Genomic DNA, 27,848 nt, shown 5'->3' with positions numbered 1-27,848 from the left:
CCCCCCCCCTCATGTCCGTCCTCTTCCTCCATAGTCAATGTGATTTCTTTTATCTCCAGCAGATGATGATACACACATATATAGTGTGGAAACCTAGAACAACACCTGCAGGGTCAGAACATTCCTGCACTTACATATATATTTTTATCCTTACCTGTCTAGACAGAAACCTGTATAGATCGAGTGACAGAACGAATGAGGATGAAGGAGGACCGGAGTCACATGACTGAGAAGATACTAAACCTCACCCTGGAGATCATCTACCTGCTGACCGGAGAGGTGAGGAGGATTCTGGGAGGTCACATGACACCTCTCTTATCTCTATTAATAAAAACACAGACCTGACCAGAGAGGTGAGGAGGATTCTGGGAGGTCACATGACACCTCTCTTATCTCTATTAATAAAAACACAGACCTGACCGGAGAGGTGAGGAGGATTCTGGGATTCTAACATGATATTCCTATTGGTTCTCCAATACAGAGATTTCCTCTTCTGAAGTCAGGTGATCATATGACCATCACAGTGCCTCCATGTGACTCCCTAAAACCTGAGAGACACAACATGCAGAAGATTCTAGAAGTCACCAAGAAGATGATGGAGCTGCTGACAGGAGAGGTGAGCGGTGCTGGGAATTCTGGGACATTATCCAGTAACAGACAAGGGATGTGTCTGGATGGTGACTGTATCATTGTGTGTGTCAGGTTCCTATAAGGTGTCAGGATGTCACTGTCTATTTCTCCATGGAGGAGTGGGAGTATTTAGAAGGACACAAGGATCTCTACAAGGACGTCATGATGGAGAATCAGCCGCCCCTCACATCACCGGGTAAGAGGAGACTTTATTGTAAAGGAAAGAGCAATACGGAGGGTCCACCTAGATCCCCCATCATCTGATAAACACATAGAAACAATGTATTCAGTCAGTGTGTGTCAGGGCTGGGCTCCTGCTACTTAACAAGCAGCTCTTTTCTTTCAGAGCTCAGAAGTTGCTTAGCTGTCGGTTAATTAACAGCCGCTCGTTACCACAGTGACTCACCTGGTTACCATTACCTGCCTCATTAGTCCAACCTACAGCCAGCCCCATTTTGCTATTTAAGTAGCTTAGCTCATTTCCTCCTTGCCCTTGCGTGGTCTATGCTCTCCATTGTGTTCCTGTGTATGACTTGCCGTGGCTGACTTCTCTTCCGATACCTGTTCCTGATTTGTTTCGCCTGACTACGCTGACTTATGGTGTCCTGATCCTTGCTCCTCTGATTACCTGTTCTTGCATCCAAACCCCGGCTTCTGTTTTTGACTACGTTCCTGAACTGTTATTTTTGCTATTTAATTAAAGGTGTGATTTTTAACTGCACTTTGTGTTGAAGCACTCAATACCACTGCAGCCTCGTGCCTCCCCCTTACCATTGAGGCTTTTGATGGGAGACCTCTACAGCCTGCCCATGTGACCCATGAAACCACTCCGTTGACCATGGCTGTAGGGGCTCTTCACCATGAAATAATTAAAATTCCTAGTGATTTCCTTACCTCATTACCCAGTTGTCATTGGTTATCCTTGGTTACAGAGGCCCAATCCCTCTTTTAATTGCCGTAATGCTGAGGTTTTGTCATGGTCCCCACAATGCACTAATACATCTTTTTAGAAAGTAATTAAGATCATGTGCACGTCTTCAGTCTTGGCAGAAGAGTACCATGAATTCTGTGATGTCTTTGACAAAGGTCAGGCCGGTATTTTGGCACATCGGCCTTTTGAGTGAACAGTTGTCCTTCAATCCCGGTGCCATTCCTCCTCGTGGCCGGGTTTACTCTCTGTCTGTCTCAGAGGAGAAGGCAATGGATGCTGTGATTTAACTATCCCAGGGGTTCACCCGCAAATCCTCTTCTCCTTCCAGTGCCGACTTTTTCTTTGTGGGAAAAAAAAAAAAAGAGTGGTGAACTGAGTCTCTGTATCGATTATAGGGGTCTCATTTACATTTCTGTTAAAAAAACGTATCCGATCCCATTGAAAACTGAATTATTTGACTGCCTCAAGGGAACATCGGTCTTCACGAAGCTCGATTTGCGGGGGCATACAATCTTGTGAGGATTAATGAGGGTCACAAATGGAAATTTAATACTAGGACCGGACACTATAAATACCTCGTAATGACCTTTTGGTCTCTGCAACACTCCTGCAGTTTTCCAGGACTTTGTTAAAAATGTCCTCTGAGATATGCTGCCATAATGTGTGGTGGTTTACCCGGGTGATATACTCATATATTCTAAATCCCTAGAGAACCTCCACACAGATGTCTCTCCTGTGTGCTACTGAGGTTGAGAGAAAGCAACCTCTATTGCAAGTTGGATAAGTGCGAGTTCCATGAACAGGTTCAATTTTTCGGTTATGTCATTTGTGCTGCCAGGTTTTCGATGGACCCAGAGAAGCCATCTGCAGTCCTAAAGTGGCTTTGGGTTATATGTCTACGTGCTCTACAACATTTTCTTGGCTTTGCCAATCATTATCAGGATTTTATGAGTAACTTCTCTTTTCTGGTCAAACCCCTTCATTGATACTGTATGACCAGAAAAGAGGGCAACCCACAGAATTGGTCCCCGGAATCCATTAAAGCCTTTGAATCCCTCAAGATCACTTTTGCTGCAGCCCCAGTGCTGGAACATCCTAATCCCATGTTACCCTTCATTCTTGAAGTTGATGCATGTGAGACTTGAGTAGGCGCTTTCCTGTCTCAACCTCCTACCCCTGAGAGTTCTATCCATCCTTGTGGCTACTTTTCTAAAAAAAAATTGTCTCTAGCAGAATGAAATTCTGAAACTGGGGACAGAGAATTATTAGCCATAATTTTAACTCTTAAAGAAGGGAGGCATCTCATCAAGGGAACTACTGTGCTGGTCCTCATTTTGACTGACCATAAGAATCTTTCATTCTTGTCTGAAGCTAGATGTTTATCTCCTGGAAGGGCTCAGTGGGACCTTTTTCTGTCAAGCTTCAATTACATAGTCTCATTCTTACTTGATACAAAGAATATAAGAGCAAATGCCTTATTGCCGCAGTTTTCCTCCTCTTCCAAAAAAGAGTCTGTTCCCACTCCTGTGATACCTTTCGGACTGCATTTTGGCTATTTCTTTCTAGTCTCACTTCACCTTTGGGTGAGAGAATGATGCCCTCTCAGATCCATTCTCCTCCTGGAAAACCTCATGACCGCTGCATTGTCCCCGAGAATCTCCGCATCATTTTCCTCCAGACCTACCATTCACCTAAGACAGCTGGTCACCCAGGAAAAAATCAACGGCGTATGGACATATTGTTGAGACATATGGCCTATGTCTCAACAATGCTGGTGGCCTAGTCTCCGTGCTCATGAAACCAACTTTGTAGCTGCCTGTCCTGTGTGTGCTCAGAATAAAACACCACAACACCTTCCAGTGGGCCTCCTTCAACCCATATGCAGTGAAGAGAGGCCTTGGATCCACTTGTCTATTGATTTTATTATGGATTTACGCAACTCCCATAGCAACAGTTATTTTTATGGTGGTTGACGGTTTTTCAAAATGTCACATTGCATTCCGCTAAATAAGTTGCCTGTGTCCAAGGAACTGTCATTCATTTTCACTGGAGAGTTCTTTCAGTTACATGGGTTACCTAAAGTTATCATCTTGGACAGGGGTAGCCAGTTGGTGTCGTGCAAGTTTTGGTGAGCCTTTTGTGCACATTCAGCTTTCCTTTTCTGCATATCACCCACACTCCAATGAGGCCGCAGAATGGGCCGAACAAGCCTTGAAGCAGTTCTTGCAGTTCTTTAATTGCTATATTTCTGACCATCATAACACTGGTGGGACCTGTTACTTTGGGTGGAGTTTGCTCACAATAGCACCATCAATGCTGCCTCCTGATTATCTCAGTTTATTGTGAACTATGAGTTCCAGCCATCCATGTTGCCTGATACATCTGTTCTGCAAGGCATTTCTGCGTTATAGCAACATCTTCAGGAACTGTGTTCCACTTGGGTGCAGGTCCAAGAATCCTTGCAACACTCCAGAGAGAGGTACAAACCATGCTGACCACCGACGCCTACCTTCACCCTCCTACCAAGTGGGGGAGAGGGTCTGGCTGTCTTCCCATTACCTCTGATTCTGTGTTCCCTCACTTAAACTGGCACCTCGGTATATTGGGCCTTTCCGCATACTCTATAAGGTTAACATGATGGCCTACGCATTAGCTCTTCCTTCCAACGTTTGTATTTACAACGTATTCCATGTTTCCTTACGTGTTATTGCTATACCACCTCAGTACCATGCCTTCGCCTGATTAAGGTTGACAACTACGTGGAGTATGAGATATCTATCATTGACTCCTGTAGGTTTAGTGGACACATAGGATATCCAGTTCACAGAGGAGTTACAGTCCAGGGGAACGCTCTTGGGTCTTATCCTCGGACATAAATGCTCCTGTCCTGCTCCAGGATTTCCATATACATTTTCCCCTCAAGCATGGTGCTCCCCCAAGAGGGAGGGATTGTTGGGGAAGAGGCTACTGTCAGGGCTGGGCTCCTGATAGTTAGCGAGCTGCTCTTTTCTTTCAATGTTCAGAAGTTGCTTAGCTGCCGGGTAACTACCAGCCGCTTGTTACCACAGTGACTTACCTGGTTACCATTTACTGCCTCATTCGTCCAGCCTACAGCCAGCCCCTCGTTTGCTTTTGAAGCACCTGAGCTCATTTCCTCCTTGCCTTTGCTTTGTCTATGATCTCCAGTGTGTTCCTGTGTGTTTTTTGCCCTGGCTGACTTCTCTTCCTATTCCTGTTCCTGATTTTTGCTTCCAACTATGCTGACTTCTGGTTTCTTGACCCCGGCTCCTCTGATTACCTGCTCTGGCATCCAAATCTCAGCTTTTCTTTTTGACGACATTCCTGAACTGTTATTTTTTTTCTATTTCATTAAAGGTGTCATATTTTTTTTAACTGTACTTTCTATCTTTGCCTGGTTTATGGTCCCCGACAGTGTGTGTGTTTCCTACAGATGGATCCAGTAATGGGAATCCACCAGAGAGATGTCCCCGTCCTCTGTATTCCCGGGATTCCACACAGGAAGGTCACACCATCCCTCACCATCATCAGGTAGATGAGGAACAATTATTGATAGTTATGGTTTAAAAGCAATCGTGTTTTTTTACAATGAATATTTTATTATATTTTTCAGAATGAAAACTCCAAGGATAATATTGTTGTAAAAGAAGAGTATAAAGAAGAGGATAAGGAGTATCGAGTTATGGAGGAGGTTTCAGAAGGACACAAGAATATGATGGAGCAACATAATACCAGAAACCCACCAGAGAGATGTCCCCGTCCTCTGTATTCCCGGGATTCCACACAGGAAGGTCACACCATCCCTCACTATTACAAGGTTGGTGGGATGGAGTATCTAGAACATGGACTTGTGGAGGGGATGTGTGTGTTTTTTATGTAAGCTTATATCTTCCAGATTATATTCTCTCTTATTTTCTTGGTTTAGAGTAGAGATCCAATCGATATAGAATTTGAGGTTAAAGCAGAAGAAGAAGAGACGTATGTGAGAGATGATCAGCAGTCTATGGAGGAGGATGGAATAAAGGGGACATTTATAGAGGAGGACACTCCTACAGAGATCAGCACAGGTGGGTCATTAACACTAAATCCATTCTTTAACCCATACTGCTCACTTGTTGGTCCAGAGTAGGGCGGGGACTGGGTGATATCAGCCTGTAATCCCCTGGTCACTTTCCTGAGCTGTGTTCCCCGTCCTGTATTTCTCTCGGATAATCTTCCTTCTCTGTGCTGCAGACACAATTTATGTCTCTAGACTGGATTTATGGATATTCTGGGGTTCAGCTGGTAGTAAAATGTTGATGTTCACCATAGACGTTGGGCTATGAACCTTGGATCTTCTGCCCCATGCCCAGGTCTAGCAAGATCTCTGACAGAACAATACTCCCGGGGTTACTTGCTCTGTTATCCAGTATTGAATACACACAATCACTGCAGATTCCCCAAGCATCAGTCTCAGTGTAACTTGAGGGCACTCCGCCCAACATGATGATGTCCTCAAACCACTCCCATCTGATGCGTTACATCCTGGTTGGACTTCCCCAGAGATATATATGGTCTTCAGGATCAGTCCAGTCTTCATCTTGGTTGTTCTCCCCCATCCTCACTCTCTGACCTCTGGTGGGGCTCAGCCTTGCTGTTATTCATGACTAAATCATTGACTAAATAAGGAAGTGCGGGACTTCTTGTGTTGGGAAGATGGCAATGAGTGATAGAGGGGGAGGGGACACTCGTCCTATAATCCCCTCATCACTATCACTCCAATAAAAGACAGTTCTCGTTGTTTCCTCACTCTCTGACTGAGGTCCATGAATAAAGAAATGAGCTTGTAGGAGATCAGAGGACCCATTTACTAGTTACCTTGAGGGTGGAATTGTAAGATCCTCAGAGACAAAGCTGTCTGATGTGGGCGGGTCCTGGTTTAGGGGAACCAATCTGCTGATGTCTAGTAATAATCTTTGTATTTCTATTTTAGTAGATGGACGGGAGATGAGAAAAACCTCAGAGGATTGTCTCACTTTGTCTGAGGAACCTCAGACTGTGAGGGACAGTGCCGGACCATCGTATTCCTCTTATCCTGAGGAACCTCAGACTGTGAGGGATGGTGCTGGACCATCGTATTCCTCTTATCCTGAGGAACCTCAGACTGTGAGGGACAGTGCCGGACCATCGTATTCCTCTTATCCTGAGGAACCTCAGACTGTGAGGGACGGTGCCGTCCTTACAACAGATAAGAGGTTCTCCTGTTCTGAGTGCGGGAAGAGTTTCAGTTTGAAAGGCAATCTTAATGTGCATAAAAGAACGCACACTGGTGAGAAGCCATATTCCTGTCCTGAGTGTGGGAAATGTTTTTCACAGAAGTCTGATCTTTCCAAACATCAGAGATTGCACACTGGTGAGAAGCCGTATTCCTGTCCTGTGTGCAGGAAATGTTTTTCAGATAAGTCCGCTCTTTCCAGACATCAGAGATTGCATGCTGATGACAAGCCGCATTCCTGTCCTGAGTGCGGGAAATGTTTTTCAGAGAAGTCCACTCTTTCCAGACATCAGAGATTTCACACTGGTGAGAAGCCATATTCCTGTCCTGAGTGTGGGAAATGTTTTTCATGCAAGTCCTATCTTTCCATACATCAGAGATCGCACACTGGGGAGAAGCGGTATTCCTGTCCTGAGTGCGGGAAATGTTTTTCACAGAAGTCCGCTCTTTCCACACATCAGAGATTGCACACTGGTGAGAAGCCGTATTCCTGTCCTGAGTGTGGGAAATGTTTTTCACAGAAGTCTGATCTTTCCAAACATCAGAGATTGCACACTGGTGAGAAGCCATATTCCTGTCCTGAGTGCGGGAAATGTTTTTCAGAGAAGTCCACTCTTTCCAGACATCAGAGATTGCACACTGGGGAGAAGCCAATTTCCTGTCCTGAGTGAGGGAATTGTTCCTCGCTGAAGTCCTGTCTTCCTGTACATCAGGGGTCCCACACAACCCTAGAGGTGTATTAGTGCATTGAGTGCGGGAAATGTCTTCTATATTAATGTTGGTGGACATGTGGGGAAGAAGCACACCCTGATATACACCTCAGATATACTCCATGGCTGATCTTCATCATGTAAGAAACACTTCATAAGGAGATCAGAGATCACCAAAGACATGGATGAAGTGTTGTCCCGTGTTGGCCATTGATAGCAGGAGAAAAATAAAAATGGATTCTTTACCTTTCATTGGCTGAGTACATTTTGTGCGGGAAGATTTCACAAACACTTACAGATCTGGTTGTTATAAATGTGTTGATGAAATGTGACCCGCATTCCCCCAGTCATGGCGAATTGGGATTTCCTATAATGGTCAGTTCCATCTAGTGGCCATAATGTGCTTTCCTGACAGATGTCCATGGCAGCATACGTTTGGGTAGCCCCGCCCTCGTTCCTCCCCCATAAGACCCCCACCCCCATAAATGTTCAGGATAAGCCAAAGGCTGCGTTCCTTTGTTCTCCTCCTCACTTATAGGACCATTTTTGTATGAAGTTTTCCTACTTATTGGAAGTATTGGTGGGCGGGTCTGGTGCTGGGCAGCTGTGCGGGATGTCAGGAGCTTCCTTTGGTATCCAGAAGTCTTCCAGGGTGTCCCGAGTGGTCATTGAGTCCCCAGCTATCAGCGGGGTGGTGTTATGGCACACATATGTAGAGGATCCATGCCTGGAGAGTGGGCCCTGCCATCGGCGGCCATTTGCATTGGCTGGGAGCCCAGCTATTAGCGGGTGGCTATTAAGTGTTAGACACGTGAAATTCGTTTCGGTGCGAATACAAATTCCGACAAATTGTTGGTTATTCCATTCAGATTGATGTATCCAAATCTCCAAATGAAATTGTAATGAATTTTGTTGAACTCTGTTAAAATTTGTTTTGTTTATTCATTTTCTAACGAATTGCAACTTTTCAGAACGATTCGAATTCGGATCAGTCAAAAAAACGATCGACCGATGCAAATTCTGTGTGAAGAAATAGCTGGTTGTTAAGCAGCAAGCCGGGAAGCCGGCCGCCCGCATCCTTACCAGACATGACTCATCAGCTGTCAGCGGGCTTCCCCACTGACAGATGAATGTAAAGAATAGAATGCCGGCATTGCCCAGCAATAGAAAAAAACGGCGTACTCCCCCCCCAAGTCCATACCAGGTCCTTCGGGGATCAAAATTAAAAAAAAAAAAAAAAAAAACAGCGTGGGTTCTCCCCTAAAATCCATACCAGACCCTTTATCCCATCTTGCAGCCTGGCAGGTCAGGAAAGTGGGAGGGGCGAGTGAGTCCCCCCCCTCCTTAACCATACAAGGCCACTCGTCCTCAACATGGGGGGGTGGGTGCTTTGGGAAAGCTCTGCCCCTGCACCTCACCCCAAAGCACCTTGTTCCCATGTTGATGGGGAAAGAGGCCTCTTCCCCACAACCATGGCCTGTGTTTGTGGGGGTCTGCCGGCAGGGAGCTTGTCATCATCCGAAAGCCCCCTTTTACCAAGGGGGCCCCCAGAACCCGCCCTCCCTCCATTGTGAATGAGTATCGGGAACATAGTACCTGTACCTATTCACCAGAAAAATGTCAAAAAGTAATATAAACACACACACACAATTTTCTCCTAATCGTGCCCAACCCAGATATAGCAGTTGTGTTCCTGCCTCTGGGATCTGAGTCGCCCTGCGGATGCATCGATTGCCCTGTGGAAGAGGTCTGGGACACGTGAGTATGTTTGGCTTGGGGTCAGCAGAAGGGAGCAGACGGCATGCGGGCTGCTAGGGAGTAACCAAAAGGAAAATATATGGAGAGGACTCTGCTCTCTGGGTGATCGATGTGCATTGCAGCCTCTTACCAAAGTTTGGTGCAGTTGCCTACCTTTGTCTTCTGTTTGTTGAAGCAAGGTTTGCCTTCTGTGTAGCGGTACCCCCGCAGGAGCCGCTTGGATATTGGTTTGCCCGGGCCTCACACTGATTACTCCACAGCCAGATACAGGGTATTTTCACACAGCCAGGTGCACACTCTTCCGCTCGTTGTCTCCAATGACCAGTCTAGGGGATGTGTTTTTATGTTTTATTTGGAGAACTTGGATAGAAGAAAAACCAGAGCTAACATGAGAGTTCCAACATCCTATCTGTTCAGAGAAATGGGAACCTACAGATGTTCACAAGGAACCACTGTCATATGTGTGGACTTTAAGGGCACAGCATGAGACAGATAACAACTACATGGATTTATCCTAAAATAACATTTATTGATTTATCTAAAACCAGATCTCAATAAAATGAGGAAACTGGCCCCGAACTGAGCTCAGCTCGTACACAGGAGATCAATGTCTCCTACTAATTTCACTCATGTCCATCATACATATATAAGGATAAGTTGGTATATATCATAAGGTTCGTGTAGGTATAGATATTTCTTCTCTTCACTTAGATGGAACATTTAGTGACGGCCATGTACTTTATTACTGAATATATCTTATTACTATTATAACAATCTCCTTACTATATGGATTTTTTTGTCTCAGCTTTTTTTTGTATACATGTCTGCATCATATTTGTTACTGATGTCAACATTTGTATCAATTACTGTATGTATAATAAATGACTATGTTCAGATTCTATTTTTGTATATCTTAGTTGATGACCTGCCTCATTTAAAGTCCCACGACCTCTGTTTTCTGTTTGCATTAACCATTAGGGATGGAGGCACGTCACTGTGTTTGCTTCGGATCATATTCCTCTATCTTCCTCTGTTCACTGGTCAACGCGTTTCACACAAGGCTTCTTCAGGACTATGAAGATGTACAGACAGTTTTCTCTTAAAATTTTCAGACTCGATATTAGTGTTTCATAAACCTAGGACATAATCTGTATTTATGTACAGCTTAATAAATACAAACATGACTTACTAGCACACGGCCTTCCTTCCAACCCCCAACAAATTAACCCGACATGAGGCAGACACAGGGGAGAAAAATCCATCCAAAATGTGTTGTGCATATATAGGTATCTGTCCTGATGATCCTAGGTACAAGATAAAATATACAGTATCTCACAAAAGTAAGTACACCCCTCACATTTCTGTAAATAATTTATTCTATCTTTTCATGTGACAACACTGAAGAAATGACACTTTGCTACAATGTAAAGTAGTGAGTGTACAGCTTGTATAACAGTGTAAATTTGCTGTCCCCTCAAAATAACTCAACACACAGCCATTAATGTCTAAACCGCTGCCAACAAAAGTGAGTACACCCCTAAGTGAAAATGTCCAAATTAGGCCCAATTAGCTATTTTCTCTCCCCGGTGTCATGTGACTCGTTAGTGTTACAAGGTCTCAGGTGTGAATGGGGAGCAGGTGTGATAAATTTGGTGTTATTGCTCTCACTCTCTCATACTGGTCACTGAAAGTTCCACATGGCACCTCATGGCAAAGAACTCCCTGAGGATTTGAAGAAAATAATTGTTGCTTTACATAAAGATGGCCTAGGCTATAAGAAGATTGCCAAGACCCTGAAACTGAGCTGCAGCACGGTGGCCCGGACCGGACCATACAGCGGTTTAACAGGACGGGTTCCACTCAGAACAGGCCTCGTGTTGATCGACCAAAGAAGTTTATTGCACGTGCTAAGCGTCATATCCAGAGGTTGTCTTTGGAAAAAAGACGTATGAGTGCTGCCAAGCATTTCTGCAGAGTTTGAAGGGGTGGGGGGTCAGCCTGTCAGTGCTCAGACCATACACCGCACACTGCATCAAATTGGTCTGCATGGCTGTCATCCCAGAAGGAAACCTCTTCTAAAGATGATGCACAAGAAAGTGCGCAAACAGTTTGCTGAAAACAACTAAGGACATGGATTACTGGAACCGTGTCCTGTGGTCTGATGAGACCAAGATAAACGTATTTGGTTCAGATGGTGTCAAGAGTGTGGCGGCAACCAGGTGAGGAGTACAAAGATAAGTGTGTCTTACCTACAGTCAAGCATGGTGGTGGGAGTGTCATGGTCTGGTGCTGCATTAGTGCTGCCGGCACTGGGGAGCTACAGTTTTTTGAGGGAACCATGAATGCCAACATGTACTGTGACATACTGAAGCAGAGTATGATCCCCTCCCTTCGGAGACTGGGCCATAGAGCAGTATTCCAACATGATAACGACCCCAAACACACCTCCAAGATGACCACTGCCTTGCTAGAGAAGCTGAGGATGAAGGTGATAAACTGGGCAGGCATGTCTCCACACCTAAACCCTATTGGGCATCTGTGGGGCATCCTCAAACGGAAGGTGGAGGAGTGCAATGTCTCTAACATGCACCAGCTCTGTGACGTCATCATGGAGGAGTGGAAGAGGACTCCTGTGGCAACCTGTGAAGCTCTAATGAACTCCATGCCCAAGAGGGGAAAATAATGGTGGCCACACAAAATATTTACACTTTGGACACTTTAACTTAGGGGCGTATTCACTTTTGTTGCCTGCAGTTTAGACATTAATGGCTGTGTGTTGAGTTATTTTGAGGGGACAGCAAATTTACACTGTTATACAAGCTGTACACTCACTACTTTACATTGTAGCAAAGTGTCATTTCTTCAGTGTTGTCACATGAAAAGATAGAATAAAATATTTAAAAAAATGTGAGGGTGTACTTACTTTTGTGAGATACTGTATATGTGTAGTAGTGTGATCTTAGACATACAAATTCTTATACAAGAAGAAGGCGGGATAAAAACTACACTTTATAGAAAACCGACAGCCGGCAACACGGTTTTACATGCCAATAGCTTTCATCCAAACCCCCGGTACATAGTATACCCTACTCCCAGTATCTTAGATTGCATCGAATCTGTTTGAACGACGAAGATTTTAAACGGGAGGCGGACTCCCTTCGAAAGAGATTGCTTATTAGAGGCTATTCGCGGACTACACTGCGAAAAGCTTATAATAGGACTTATAAGTACAAAAGAGAGGAAGTTATGTTCCGAGGCCTGAAACAACCAAAAACAGAAATAGTCGGTTTAATAACATCTTATACTAGACAACATACACAAATTAGAAAAATACTTCAACATCATTGGTACAGACATCCATGCTCTCATCTGCCAGGACTCCACCCACTGTCCAATATACTCCATGGCTATTGGATCAGTGTGAAACATCAAGACAGCATGAGCTGTGTCCCTGTTAGGCAGAGAAACCAAAAACTATATCCACTCATTCTAGCACCTACCTAGGAGGGCTCTACCTCTGTATGGCAGGGTCTGTTTGATTATTCACCTGCTGGGATGGTGCTCTGATGTGAGAAGCTGCAGTGTCAGTATTCCTTTAGCAGTAATTAACCCCTTACAGGTTTCTCTCAACCAGCAATCAAACAATTGTTACACTGTCTTTTTTGACAGCTTAGGAGACTTTAGCACCCGTAGTTTGAATTGCAAATTATTTTTTTTTCTAAATTACTACATAGCTTGAGTAGCAATTATATAGGTAATATATTTCTTTTTCCCACACAATATGGAGCTCTCCCTTGCACCATGTCTGTTTATCATGGATTTATTTCTTACTGTGACAGGTCCTTGTGCCGCTGCAGCCTAATCCCTCTATGCTGTGGCTGCTCTATGCAGGTTATAGCTGGAGGGGGCAGCGTCTTCCTTACTGATACTGTTCCTGGATTGTCAGCCCTTCTGCAGGCCTCATAAAGCTGGGGTATGGGAAGCTGACTAATGGACACTTTCTATTAAGCCTCTCCAGATCTCCATGTATTATGCACACCGTAGACTGGGCCTTTGGTGCTTGACAGGCAAAACCCTGTATAAATTTCCTGCTTTGTTCAGGCATCCAGGGAGGAAGATGACCCCTACCAACAGGTAGCCACTGGTAGTCAAGACACTGTAAAGGAGTCTGTTACAACTCTCCCTGTGCAAGGAGTCTCAACTCTGACAATGTCAAGCTTTTCCCTTGCAGGATCAGTCAACTGACCAATTTAACCCTCTTCAAACAATTCCTAATAGGAAGATGAGGATGATCTATAAGCAGGTTTTTGTACCTCCCTTCCTGCAGAGTTACCTGCAATACAATTTTTTTTCGCACTTCAAAGCAGTGCATTGCCTTTTTTCCCTATGATGTTTAAGCTAGAAGCTCATGCTAGAAGAGTGGTGCAAATTGATCAGAAGGGCAGAGCAGCAGAATGTCTTAGTGGTCATCACCTTGCAGCACTGGGTTGCTCAGTTCAAACCCCAACCAGAACACTTCTACCTGCACTGCAGGATGTCAGATTAGGCACTTGTGAAGAGGAAGAGATTTTCCAGCATAATGAGTCACCTATTTGGTTGACGTGGCCTTCATGAGCTTAGCCATATGCATGGAGTTGCCATTGGGGGATGCTGTGTCCTTCAGGGGTATTCTGAATAATAATGATTAGGTGGGTCCTTGGGGGGTTTAGGGTCTTCTGGTGGTAACTTTGTGTTGGACTTGTCCCTAAGGGGTATATCTGTCTGCAGTTGTAGCCTGTGAACCTGCCTTAACCTTTGCCTCTCTTCCAATGCAATGGAAGTTGGGATGAAGAATATTGATTCTGTCCAAAAGAATAATTCTATGAGTGGGACAATCTTGTCTGCATTGCAAGAGTTTAAACGGTATCCTTTAAGGGCTTGCTTTATTTGATAGCAATGAGCTGCATTTAGTCCGGCCTCCTGCTCCTGAGTAAATGTCTGCCGAATGAAAGAAAACTGCAGTTCTAGAGTCAGTGTCTAACTCCAAAGAGGTTTGCTCCTGCAGTTCCGACTTGAAGTCCAGAAAGAATTGAAGAGAGAAAGAAAGTCCTCAACCAAATAGTCAGCAAAGAGCTCCACTTCTGGGGGAGAGGTTGCTTGCTGGTCTTTTTCAGATTGTGCCACCCATACATATCTTATTGGGACCTGGTTGCTCCTCTTCTGATTGGAGGGTACAGCATTTGGACCTTCCAGACAAGCACTTCAGGCCATGCTTGAACATTCAGTCACCTTAAAGCCTCTGACTGTGCCAGGATGAATCCTTTGCTCCAGCAACAATGCTTGATACATTTTCGACCGATTCGAATTGCCCTGAAAGCTTGAAATTAAACAAATTCAAGAAAGCGAAATAAATAGCTAAACCGATTTATCCGAAATAAAACAAATGTTTCCATTCTGCACTTGTCTATGATGTTCAGCTTAAATATTAATTAATATGGCAATTGATGTTGTATGTTTAAATAGAGAGAAAGCAGTATGGCGGGTTTGCTGTGACTAAATGCTTGTAGTGTGAAACGCGTTGACAGTCTCATCTCTCCTGCCATGTTGTCACTTCTGAAAATATTCTAATAAAGGAGTATTTTGTTGGAGCATGGTTGTCCATTCAAGTTTCTTTTGATGCCTCAGTGACCAGCTGGACTTGCACTGATTGTGTGAGCAGAATAATGTGCACCAACCTAGAATGGAATATATTTGCGGGTTATCTTCACTAGTTTATGACGCAGAGACAGGAGGGAATGGTGAGGATATGGATGCCATACTGGAGGAAGGTGCAGAGGATTTCTCTCCCCCACATTGTCATTATAATGAAGAAGGACCTTCACACAACATGCTTGCTAACGTTGAAAAGCTCATTTCCTCTGTCTGCAAAATCCTTGACATTATACCAATGAGAAGAAGATTGGGATTCTGGCACTCCAAATGGTTTATGTCCCTACAAATAAGCGGATGCTTAGGGGGGCGCGGACATTATTCTCCTGTATTAAACCACTTCCCGCACAACGACCTCATATGACGTCATGGACTTTGAGTGAAGATATCTGGATGATGGGTGGAGCTACAGGCATCATTCTTATATCTTCTTTTTCTGCCGGTGATTCCCTGCACCATAGAAACAATCATATGGGCTGTTCAGCCGCTTGATTGTTTTTACAGGCGCCGCCCTCATGAAAGTAAAAAATATATATTTTTTTTTTTAAATTGTCGGTCATTTTTTGATTATAGCGCAAAAAATAAAAAAATGCAGAGGTGATCAAATAACCCCCAAAAGAAAGTTCTATTTGTGGGAAAAAAAGGACATTGATTTTATCTGGGTACAGCGTCGCATGACCGCAAAATTTTCAAATAAAGTAACGCAAAAAATGGCCTGGTCATGAAGGGGGGTAAATCTTCCAGGGCTGAAGTTGTTAACTGTCAATTGCGCGGTCGTGCGACGCTGTACCCAAATAAAGTCAATGTCCTTTTTTCCCCCACAAATAGAGATTTCTTTTGGGGATATTTAATCACCTCTGCGGTTTTTCATTTTTGCGCTATAAACAAAAATTTTTTGACAAAACAATATTTTTTAATTTCTGCTATAAAACATCCAATAAAAATGTAAAAAAATTAAATTTATTCATCAGTTTATGCCAATATGTATTCTGCTACATGTTTTTGTTTAAAATAAATCTCAATAAGCATATTTTAATTGGTTTTGCGCAAAAAATTTCTGGTCTATAAACTATGAGATATATTTATGGAATTTTTATTTTTTTACTAGTAATAGCGGTGATCAGTGACTTACAGCGGGACTTTATTGCGGCGGACAAATCAGACACTAACTGACACTTTGTGAAAACCAGTGACACCAATACAGTGATCAGTGCTAAAAATATGCACTGTCACTGTACTAATGACACTGGCTGGGAAGGGGCAATCAAAGGATTAAATGTGTGCCTAGCCAGTGTTTTTGTATTGAGGGAGGTGCTTTTCCTAGGGGAAGGCATGGATCAGTGCCTCTGCTTTGCAGGAACACAGGATCCATGCTTTCCCTACTGACATAACGGCAATCTGCCTTGTTTACATAGATGGATTGCAATTCTGCCTGTGTACCGAACGATCAACGGGTGCCGGAGGACATCGCGTCTGCGGGACCTGCTGTGTAGAATCACAGTGGTAGTGAGCCACTGGCAGCGCGCACGTGTGCACACTACCTGGAAGTGCAGGATCACGTTTATATATGGGGTTCTGAGCAGCACGGCCGCCCTGTAGCAATAAAACTGCTATAGGGAGGTCGGAAAGTGGTAAAGACTTTTTTCACACCCCCAAATTTTGAGTCCCCCAAATATACATTCCAGACTCTGAATCTAGTAGGTGTTTAAAGCAAAGAAACAAAAAAAAAAAAAAACTGTGTGAGGTCAGCCGGGAAATAAATACAAAACTGTTAATCCGAGCATGCAGCGCCTGCCTGGCCAGGAAAGGGGGGGGGGGTGAGCATGTGAAGGTAATAGGCAGTAATATATTCCCCCCCCCCCCTGGTGGGAGTGGAGATGACCCATCTATAAGGATATACAACACAAGGCTGTGTTCGCACTACGAGACGTTTCTCAGGGCTGCAGTTCCTCTGAGCTCCACAAGGTGGTGATCTCACTTCTACCCAGACAGGAAGTGATGGCAGGTACAGACACAAGTTCCATGTGGCACAAAGGAGAGAGGAGACATCGCTGGAAGTGGCAGTAGAGGAGGTAATAAGATCTTATTTTCTATTTACACCCAGTAACCCCCCCCCCCCCCGTCACGTCCGTCCTCCTTCTCCATAGTCACTGTTTATCTCCAGCAGCTGATGATATGCACATATATAGTGTGGAAAGCTAGATCAACCCCTTCAGGGTCGAAAAATTATCTTGAGATTATTCTGGAGATTTGTCACCTTTCTCACCAATCATCTTCTCACCTTAGCAGTCTCTTGTAAAGAGGGATGAGATTCGGGTTCTCCTGAAATTTGCCCTTTCACACCCTTCCTCTGAAGATACAAATATCTCCATGCTTCACTATATTAACCATGTGCCTGCCCCTCCTGTAGGCCCAGGATTGGCATGGTGGATGGAGTTGAGGGTGATCAGTTCTCAGATCTCTTCTCTGGTGAATGAATGCTGAAGAGATGAGCATTTCATCACTTCCAGGTTTAGTGCCATTGTTCCCCGGTCACTGTGGTCAGGGATGAAGCTGGTTGATCCCAATCTGTACTTCATCAGCTTCACTGGGGTCCATAGGTGACTTTGGAGGTTTAATAAACCCCTAATGTCTCCTTTACCGGTTGCCGACCGCTGCAAGTACATATATTGCGGCGGTCAGCCCCGGCCAGGCATAGTGATGTACCGGTACGTCACTAGCCTGGGAGCCAATAGCGGGCGAGCGCGCGTCGCCGGAGGCGCGCTCCCGCCTCGGCTCGTTCACGGACACCTCCATGCGTGTGACCGGCGGACCCGATGTCCGCCGGTCACTCGCGATCGTCCGCTGTGAAGGGAGAAAGGCAGGTGGCTAATGTAAACAAAGCCGCCTGTCATTCTTCCCTGTGAAAAAGCACTGATCTAACGGTCCTACTATGTAGGACCGTTGATCTGTGCTGTTACACACACAGCCACATCCCTGCACAGTAAGAATCACGCCCCTAGTGACACACATAGTCACTGCATCTCTAATAAAGTTAACCCCTGGCAGTGTCATTTTTACAGTAACAGTGCATATGTATAGCACTGATTACTGCAGTAATGTCACTGGTACCCCCAAAAGTGTCAAAAATGTCAGTCAAGGGTCCGATCTGTCCACCGCAAAGTCGCAGTCCCGCAAAAAGAAATCGCAGATCGCTGCCATAACTTGTTAAAAAAAAAAAACAACAAAAATGACAAAAATCTTTCCCTTAGTTAGTAAACACAATAACTTTTGCGCAAACCAATTAAAATACGCTTATTGTGATTTTTTTTTTTTTTTTACCAAACATAGGTAGCAGAAAACAAATTGGCCAAAAATTTTTAAAAAATTAGATTTTTACATTTTTTTGGGTAATTTCATATAAAAAAATGTGAAAAATATTATTTTTGCAAAATTGTCGCTCTATTTTTGATTATAGCGCATGATCAAAAAATCGCAGAGGTGATCAAATACCACCAAAAGAAAGCTCTATTTGTGGCAAAAAAAGGACGTCAAATTCGTTTAGGTACAGCGTTGCACGACTGCGCAATTGCCCGTTAAAATCACGCAGTGCCGAATCGCAAAAAATACCCCCTGGTCAGGAAGGGGATAAAATCTTCCGGGGCTTAAGTGATTAAAGAGGACCTGTCATTTATATTACGCTGTCACAAAGGGGGTATTGGCCCGAACACTAGAGTGAGAGCAATGATTCTGGGGCCATTATTACCGGGTTTCTCTAAACGAATGACCTGTAGGAGCTTTTATAGCGTTGTCTTTGCACCATGTTGGGTAGTGAATTTAGTTACCATTTCATGGGAACACACAGTTTTAAGGGTTGACATAATTGTGTGTGTGTGTGTGTGGGGGGGGGGGGGGGGGGGCTTTGTTTTTACAAGTTTAAAATACAGATTTTATTGTGTGTGAAAATGTTATTTTGTTTAAAGCCCATCTCTGGGGAAACAAAAAATTACCAAAACCCAAATGAGCATTTAACCCTCAAATAATGGGGGCAGCCCCACTTCAAGGGTTACATGGTCATTTTGGTGTAGGGAACCAGTAAAAGCACTTTTACTTATCCGATCCGCTGATCTCTCAATACCGACACTCTTCTCTACTCCCCTACACTCTGACAGTGGACTGTCCCTCCTCCTGTCCAATCAAGGGCTATGGGCTCTGCATTGGTCTTGATTGTCTCAGAGAACCTGTGACCACTCTTTATAAAAAGATCCCCCTAATTAACCCAATCTACATGTTCCAATTCCCACCGGGGGCAACCCGCCTATAACCCCTTATATCCCCATCCTAATATTGTCCAACCAATGCAATCCAGATAATTCTTCATTATCCGTCTACAGAGAAACCCGCATAGATCACATGACCACACAAATGAGGATGGAGGAGGATCGGCGTCACATGACTGAGAGGTTATTAAGCCACACCCTGGAGATTATCTACCTGCTGATCGGAGAGGTGAGGAGGATTCTGGGAGGTCACATGACATCACTCTTATCTCTATTAATAGAACACAGACCTGACTGGAGAGGTGAGGAGGATTCTGGGAGGTCACATGACATCACTCTTATCTCTATTAATAAAACACAGACCTGACCAGAGAGGTGAGGAGGATTCTGGGAGGTCACATGACATCACTCTTATCTAGTCTGGTCAATAGACCATGTTCTTATTGTAGACATGTAGATGATGTCAGATGATTGATATTGGTTTATCTTTCTCCTGATCTGTAGGATTATGTTGTAGTGAAGAAGTCTACTGGAGAGCCAATCTCAGGAGGATGGAGCAGGACCCAGAGCCCCACCATGGTGCCTCCACCTCGTTCTCCGATACCTGAGAGGAACAGAGAGCAGAAGATCCTGGAACTGACCACCATGATGGTCCATCTGCTGACAGGAGAGGTGAGCGGAGCTGGGAATTCTGGGACATTATCCAGTAACAGACAAGGGATGTGTCTGGATGGTGACTGTATCATTGTGTGTGTCAGGTTCCTATAAGGTGTCAGGATGTCACTGTCTATTTCTCCATGGAGGAGTGGGAGTATTTAGAAGGACACAAGGATCTCTACAAGGACGTCATGATGGAGAATCAGCCGCCCCTCACATCACCGGGTAAGAGGAGACTTTATTGTAAAGGAGAGAGCAGTACGGAGGGTCCACCTAGATCCCCCATCATCTGATAAACACATAGAAACAATGTATTCAGTCAGTGTGTGTGTTTCCTACAGATGGATCCAGTAATGGGAACCCACCAGAGAGATGTCCCCGTCCTCTGTATTCCCGGGATTCCACACAGGAAGGTCACACCATCCCTCACCATCATCAGGTAGATGAGGAACAATCACTGATCGTATCATTAGGATCTGTACATTATCTGCATTGTTACCATTGTTGTCATTTTTATTATATATTCAGAGTGGAAACCTGAGAGATTCTAAAGTTGAGGTTAAAGAAGAGATAAAAGAGGAGGATGATGAGGATGGGGTGATGAAGGAGTCAGAGATTCTAAAGGAACACAAAGATCTGTATCAGGACACCATGGAGGAGTCATCCAGCTACAGAAACTCACCAGAGAGATGTCCCCGTCCTCTGTATTCCCGGGATTCCACACAGGAAGGTCACACCATCCCTCAATGTTACAAGGTTGGAGGATTGGAGTATCTAGAACATGGACTTCTGGAGAGGATGTTTTTTTTTTTTTTTTTTTTATAATATCACAGTTTTAAAGCTTATAACCTACAGATGATATTCTCTCTAATTTTCTTGGTTTAGAGTGGAGATCCAATCGATATAGAATTTGAGGTTAAAGCAGAAGAAGAAGAGAGGTATGTGAGGGATGATCAGCAGTCTATGGAGGAGGATGGAATAACGGGGACATTTATAGAGGAGGACACTCCTACAGAGATCAGCACAGGTGGGTCATTAACACTAAATACATACATGACATAAATACATGTAATCCACCACTGATTACTGAATACCAATATTATGAGTCCTGACCCCTGCGCTATATAATCTATGTTGTATTACAGACTTCTGCTCTATCTCCTCTACCCACCGCTACAGTATCTCACAAAAGTAAGTACTCCCTTCACATTTTTGGAAATATTTTATTCTATCCTTTCATGTGACAACACTGAAGAAATGACACTTTGCTACAATGTAAAGTAGTGAGTGTACAGCTTGTATAACAGTGTAAATTTGCTGTCCCCTCAAAATAACTCAACACACAGCCATTAATGTCTAAACCGCTGGCAATAAAAGTGAGTACACCCCTAAGTGACAATGTCCAAATTTGGCCCAAAGTGTCAATATTTTGTGTGGCCACCATTATTTTCCACTCTTGGGCATGGAGTTCACCAGAGCTTCACAGGTTGCCACTGGAGTCCTCTTCCACTCCTCCATGATGAAATCACAGAGCTGGTGGATATTAGAGACCTTGCACTCCTCCATCTTCCATTTGAGGATGCCCACAGATGCTCAATAGGGTTTAGGTCTGGAGACATGCTTGTCCAGTCCATCACCTTTACCCTCAGCTTCTATAGCAGGCCAGCCGTCGTCTTAGAGGTGTGTTTGGTGTTGTTATCATGTTGGAATACTGCCCTGCGGCCCAGTCACCGAAGGAAGGGGATCATGCTCTGCTTCAGTATGTCACAGTAAATGTTGGGATTCATGGTTCCCTCACTGAAGTGTAGCTCCCCAGTGCCGGCAGCACTCATGCAGCCCCAGACCATGACACTCCCACCACCATGCTTGACTGTAGGCAAGACACACTTGTCTTTGTACTCCTCACCTGGTTGCCGCCACACACGCCTGACACCATGTGAACCAAATAAGTTTATCTTGGTCTCATCAGACCACAGGAGATGGTTCCAGTAATCCATGTCCTTAGTCTGCTTGTCTTCTGCAAACTGTTTGCGGGTTTTCTTGCGCATCATCTTTAGAAGAGGCTTCCTTCTGGGATGACAGCCATGCAGACCAATTTGATGCAGTGTGCGGCGTATGGTCTGAGCACTGACAGGCTGACCCCTCCCCCACCCCTTCACCTTCTGCAGCAATGCTGGCAGCACTCATACGTCTATTTCCCAAAGACAACCTCTGGATATGAAGCTGAGCACGGCACTCAACTTCTTTGGTCGATCATGGCGAGGCCTGTTCTGAGTAGAACCTGTCCTGGTAAACCGCTGTATGGTCTTGGCCACCATGCTGCAGCTCAGTTTCAGGGTCTTGGCAATCTTCTTATAACCTACGCCATCTTTTTGTAGAGCAACAATTCTTTTTATTTTAGATCCTCAGAGAGTTCTTTGCCCTCATGTTGATCTTCCAGTAAACAGTATGAGAGAGTGAGAGCGATAACACCAAATTTACCACACCTGCTGCCCATTCACACCTGAGACCTTATAACACTAATGAGTCACATGACACTGGGGAGGGAAAATGGCTAATTGGGCCTAATTTGGACATTGTCACTTAGGGGTGTACTCACTTTTGTTGCCAGCAGCTTAGACATTAATGGCTGTGTGGTGAGTTATTTTGAGGGGACAGCAAATTTACACTGTTATACAAGCTGTACACTCACTACTTTACATTGTAGCAAAGTGTAATTTCTTCAGTGTTGTCACATGAAAAGATAGAATAAAATATTTACACAAATGTGAGGGGTGTACTTACTTTTGTGAGATACTGTATATACACATAATATGGATTCTCTTTGTTACGCTCATTTCATACCAGCTGGACATTTTATATCTGATGAAAAAATCAAATGAAAATGAAAATAAATTTCTTCCCCCAAATCTGTAGATAATAAGGGGGAAATAATAATCCAATCTGTGCGATATCACCGCGCCGTGTAACAATCAGACTTACAATTCAAAAATATGAAATCTATTAAACAGTGTCAGGAAATGAATAAATAGTAATGTGATCGTCCAATAAGAGGATAGAAATGTGTGTCATGTGACACGTGTCATCAGTCAGGGCCAATATAAATGATAAAGTGCGAGTGCAGAAATTGCAGATGAGAAAGGTGCTGGTGGTCACTTCCACTCACCTTCCCATCTGACTCCTGTATTACCAGCGAGTCCCACAGATCCCTTCCCCCTCTAGGGATATCGCTCACTCCTCTCCTCCTTCCTCTTCCTCCACGGTATATATGGGGGGGGGGTAGAAAATGACACCCCCTCTAGTGCTCTCCGTCTATCTGCTTTATTCAACATTAAAATCCAAGATGATAGAATTACAAAGCCGGGACTTGAGCAGTGCGGACTAAACAAGCTTCACAATGTGATCCTTCACTCAGATACCCCTTCCATATATACTGTGGAGGAAGGAGGAGAGGAGTGAAATTATTTCCCACTTATTGTCTACAGATTTGGTTGAAGCAACTTATTTTTATTTTTTTGGCACTGCATTTTATTTGCTTTTTTATTTGTTTTTGTGTTTAGTGAAAGAAACTTTCTGAATGTAAGCTGCCATTGGGTGAATGTTTCTGTGAATATTTATACACCATTCTTTACACTACATGATTGCACCGATTTATTATTTATTTTATATCATATTTTATATCTGATGATTTGATTGGAGGACAGACTTTTACATGGTGATAATAATGTGATAACATCCTCCAATGTTGGAACCTTAAACAGAAAGTGATAATGAGGGAGGAGTCAGTAACCCAATGAAGGTGGTCTTCAGGATCAGTCCAGTCTTCATCTTGGTTGTTCTCCCCCCATCCTCACTCTCTGACCTCTGGTGGGGCTCAGCCCCGCTGTTATTCATGACTAAATCATGGACTAAATAAGGAAGTGCAGCACTTCTTGTGTTGGGAAGATGGCAATGAGTGATAGAGGGGGAGGGGACACTCGTCCTATAATCCCCTCATCCCTGTCACTCCTATAAAAGACAGTTCTCGTTGTTTCCTCACTCTCTGACTAAGGTCCATGAATAAAGAAATTGACTGGTAGGAGATCAGAGGACCCATTTACTAGTTACCTTGAGGGAAGAATTGTAAGATCCTCAGAGACAAAGCTGCCTGATGTGGGCGGAGTCCTGGTTTAGGGGAACTAATCTGCTGATGTCTAGTAATAATCTTTGTATTTCTATTTTAGTAGATGGACGGGAGATGAGGAAAACCTCAGAGGATTGTCTCACTTTGTCTCCAGACTGTAAATTAGAAGATGAGAACATCACACAGTATAGTCCAGGAGAAAACCCGGCTACCTCAAATGTCTATCCGGCACCACACAGTGTAGATGGACCATCGTATTCCTCTTATCCTGAGGAACCTCAGACTGTGAGGGACGGTGCTGGACCATCGTATTCCTCTTATCCCGAGGAACCTCAGACTGTGAGGGACAGTGCCGGACCATCGTATTCCTCTTATCCTGAGGAACCTCAGACTGTGAGGGACTCTGCCTTCCTTTCACCAGATAAGAGGTTCTCCTGTACTGAGTGCGGGAAGCGTTTCAGTTTTAAATCCAAACTTAATGTGCATAAAAAATATCACACTGGTGAGAAGCCGCATTCCTGTCCTGAGTGTGGGAAATGTTTTTCACAGAAGTCTGATCTTTCCAAACATCAGAGATTGCACACTGGCGAGAAGCCGTATTCCTGTCCTGAGTGCGGGAAATGTTTTTCAGAGAAGTTCAGTCTTTCCAGACATCAGAGATTCCACACTGGGGAGAAGCCGTATTCCTGTCCTGAGTGCGGGAAATGTTTTTCAGATAAGTCCGCTCTTTCCAGACATCAGAGATTGCACACTGGTGTGAAGTCGTATTCCTGTCCTGAGTGCGGGAAATGTTTTTCAGATAGGTCCGCTCTTTCCAGACATCAGAGATTGCACACTGGTGTGAAGTCGTATTCCTGTCCTGAGTGCGGGAAATGTTTTTCACAGAAGTCTGATCTTTCCAAACATCAGAGATTGCACACTGGTGTAAAGTCGTATTCCTGTCCTGAGTGCGGGAAATGTTTTTCACAGAAGTCCAATCTTTCCACACATCAGAGATTGCACACTGGCGAGAAGCCGTATTCCTGTCCTGAGTGTAGGAAATGTTTTTCAGATAAGTCTGCTCTTTCCAGGCATCGGAGATTGCACACTGGTGTGAAGTCGTATTCCTGTCCTGAGTGCAGGAAATGTTTTTCAGATAAGTCCGCTCTTTCCAGACATCAGAGATTGCACACTGGTGTGAAGTCGTATTCCTGTCCTGAGTGCGGGAAATGTTTTTCAGATAAGTCCACTCTTTCCAGACATCAGAGATTGCACACTGGGGTGAAGTCGTATTCCTGTCCTGAGTGCGGGAAATGTTTTTCACAGAAGTCCAATCTTTCCACACATCAGAGATTTCACACTGGCGAGAAGCCGTATTCCTGTCCTGAGTGTAGGAAATGTTTTTCATATAAGTCTGCTCTTTCCAGACATCAGAGAATGCACACCGGTGAGAAGCTGTATTCCTGTCCTGAGTGTGGGAAATGCTTTTCACAGAAGTCTGATCTTTCCAAACATCAGAGATTGCACACTGGTGAGAAGCCGTATTCCTGTCCTGAGTGTGGGAAATGTTTTTCACAGAAGTCTGCTCTTTCCAAACATCAGAGATTGCACACTGGTGCGAAGCCATATTCCTGTCCTGAGTGTGGGAAATGTTTTTCAGATAAGTCCACTCTTTCCAGACATCAGAGATTGCACACTGGTGAAAAACCGTATTCCTGTCCTGAGTGCGGGAAATGCTTTTCAGAGAAGTCCAATCTTTCTGTGCATCAGAGATCGCACACTGCTGAGAAGCCATATTCCTGTCCTGAGTGCGGGAAATGTTTTTCACAGAAGTCCAATCTTTCCATGCATGAGAGATCTCACACGGGGGAGAAGCCAATTTCCTGTCCTGAGTGAGGGAAATGTTCCTCACTGAAGTCCTGTCTTCCTGTACATCAGGGGTCCCACACAGCCCTTGAGGTGTATTAGTGCCTTGAGTGCGGGAAATGTCTTCTATATGAATGTTGGTGGACATGTGGGGAAGAAGTACACCCTGATATACACCTCAGATATACTCCATGGCTGATCTTCATCATGTAAGAAACACTTCATAAGGAGATCAGAGATCACCAAAGACATGGATGAAGTGTTGTCCCAGGTTGGCCATTGATAGCAGGAGAAAAATAAAAATGGAGTCCTTACCTTTCATTGGCTGAGTACATTTTGTGCGGGAAGATTTCACAAACACTTACAGATCTGGTTGTTATAAATTTGTTGATGAAATGTGACCCGCATTCCCCCAGTCATGGCAAATTGGGATTTCCTATAATGGTCAGTTCCATCTAGTGGCCGTAATGTGCTTTCCTGACAGATGTCCATGGCAGCATACGTTTGGGTAGCCCCGCCCTGGTCCCCCCCCTAAGACCCCACCCCTATAAATGTTCAAAATAAGCCAATGGCTGCATTCCTTTTTTGTCCTCCTCACTTATAGGTCCATTTCTGTATGAAGTTTTCCTACCTATTGGAAGTATTGGTGGGCAGGTCTGGTGTTGGGCAGCTGTGCGGGATGTCAGGAGCTTCCTTTGGTATCCAGAAGTCTTCCAGGATGTCCTGAGTGGTCATTGAGTCCCCAGCTATCAGCGGGGTGGTGTTATGGCACACATATGTAGAGGATCCATGCCTGGAGAGTGGGCCCTGCCACCGGCGGCCATTTGCATTGGCTGGGAGCCCAGCTATTAGCGGGTGGCCATTAAGTGTTTGACACATGAAATTCGTTTCGGTGCGAATACAAATTCCGACATATTTTTGGTTATTCCTAGATTCAGATGTATCCAAATCTACAAATGAAATTGTAATGAATTTTGTTGAAATCTGTTAAAATTTGTTTTGTTTATTGATTTTCTAATGAATTCCAACTTTTCAGAACGATTCGGATCAGTCAAAAAAAAAAAACAATCGACCGATGCTAATTCTGTGTGAAGAAATAGCTGGTTGTTAATGAGCAAGCCGGGAAGCCGCCCACCCGCATCCTTACCAACCATGACAGATGAATGGAAAGAAATAGAAAAAAATTATGTGCTCCCCCGACCCCCAGTCCATACCAGGCCTTTAGGGGCCAATATTGAAAAAAGGTGATGTAGACAGGTGGCCCCGCCTCTTACAAATGTAAATGCGGAACCTGCAGTAGGTAGAGGCCCTCCATGATGGCGAGAGCGTCTTTTTTTTATTTATTTTTTTGGGTGCGGCGGGCGTTGTGATTGATGACGGATCTACATTGGGGGAGGCTGGTTTTTATTTTTTAATAAAGAATTTTTCAAAAATTGTGTGTGTGTATTTTATTGCTTTTTGACACTTTTTTTAGTGAATAGGTACAGGTACTATGGTCCCGATACTCATTCACATGGGGGAGGGCAGGATCTGGGGTCCCCTTGGTAAAAGGGGCTTTCAGATTACGATGAGCCCCCTGTCTGCAGACCTCCACAACCCCAGGCCACGGTTGTGGGAAAGAGGCCCTTGTCCCCATCAGCATGGGGACAAGGTGCTTTGGGGTGGGGGGGGGGGCAGAACTGCCACAAAACACCCACCCCCACCCCATGGTGAGGGCATGTGGCCTTGTATGGGTTAGAAGGGGGGGCGCTCGCTTGTCCCCCTTTTCCTGACTTGCCGAACTGCATGCTCAGGTTAAGATCTGGTATGGATTTTGGGGGGACCCCACGCCATTTATTTTTTTTACATTTTGGCATGGGCCTGGTATAGACTGGGGGGGAGGGGACTCCACGTAATTTTTTTAATGAGAGTCCCAACATCCTATCTGTTCAGAGAAATGGGAACCTACAGATGTTCACAAGGAACCACTGTCATA

At 44.4% G+C, this 27,848-nt stretch overlaps 4 protein-coding genes across 4 annotated transcripts in view; 3 read left to right on the top strand and 1 right to left on the bottom strand.

The window, feature by feature from the left end:
* LOC309549119 (uncharacterized protein) overlaps positions 1–27,848 on the top strand; it is a 2,919,967-nt gene that overhangs the window by 1,630,885 nt on the left and 1,261,234 nt on the right. The window lies entirely within an intron of this gene.
* The window catches only part of LOC309549117 (uncharacterized protein), a 4,285,597-nt gene that overhangs the window by 3,107,176 nt on the left and 1,150,573 nt on the right, over positions 1–27,848 (bottom strand).
* Positions 193–26,123, top strand: LOC309548656 (uncharacterized protein). The gene is made up of 9 exons (XM_082248623.1): positions 193–279; positions 19,753–19,920; positions 20,007–20,130; positions 20,247–20,344; positions 20,434–20,661; positions 20,791–20,932; positions 24,129–25,118; positions 25,164–25,947; positions 26,031–26,123. Exons 1-8 carry the CDS (start codon positions 196–198, stop codon positions 25,901–25,903), a joined length of 2,574 nt encoding a protein of 857 aa, XP_082104749.1. The 5' UTR covers positions 193–195; the 3' UTR covers positions 25,904–25,947; positions 26,031–26,123.
* Positions 1,690–7,824, top strand: LOC309548657 (uncharacterized protein; the record flags this gene model as incomplete). Its single annotated transcript, XM_082248624.1, has 2 exons — positions 1,690–1,839; positions 6,830–7,824. 2 exons carry the CDS (start codon positions 1,690–1,692, stop codon positions 7,502–7,504), a joined length of 825 nt encoding a protein of 274 aa, XP_082104750.1. The 3' UTR covers positions 7,505–7,824.

The sequence above is a fragment of the Pelophylax lessonae genome (assembly GCF_965119305.1).
Source record: "Pelophylax lessonae genome assembly, chromosome: 3".
NCBI classification, from domain to species: domain Eukaryota; kingdom Metazoa; phylum Chordata; class Amphibia; order Anura; family Ranidae; genus Pelophylax; species Pelophylax lessonae.
The sequence above is the reverse complement of the archived record's forward strand: the minus strand, read 5'-3'. Positions and strand labels throughout refer to the sequence as shown.

Coding starts and splice junctions, on each gene's coding strand:
- LOC309548656 (XM_082248623.1), top strand. CDS start 196: ATGAGGATGAAGGAGGACCGGAGTCACATGACTGAGAAGATACTAAAC. Junction 280..19,752: donor TCTACCTGCTGACCGGAGAG/GTGAGGAGGATT, acceptor CCTGATCTGTAG/GATTATGTTGTAGTGAAGAA. Junction 20,933..24,128: donor TCCTACAGAGATCAGCACAG/GTGGGTCATTAA, acceptor TTTCTATTTTAG/TAGATGGACGGGAGATGAGG.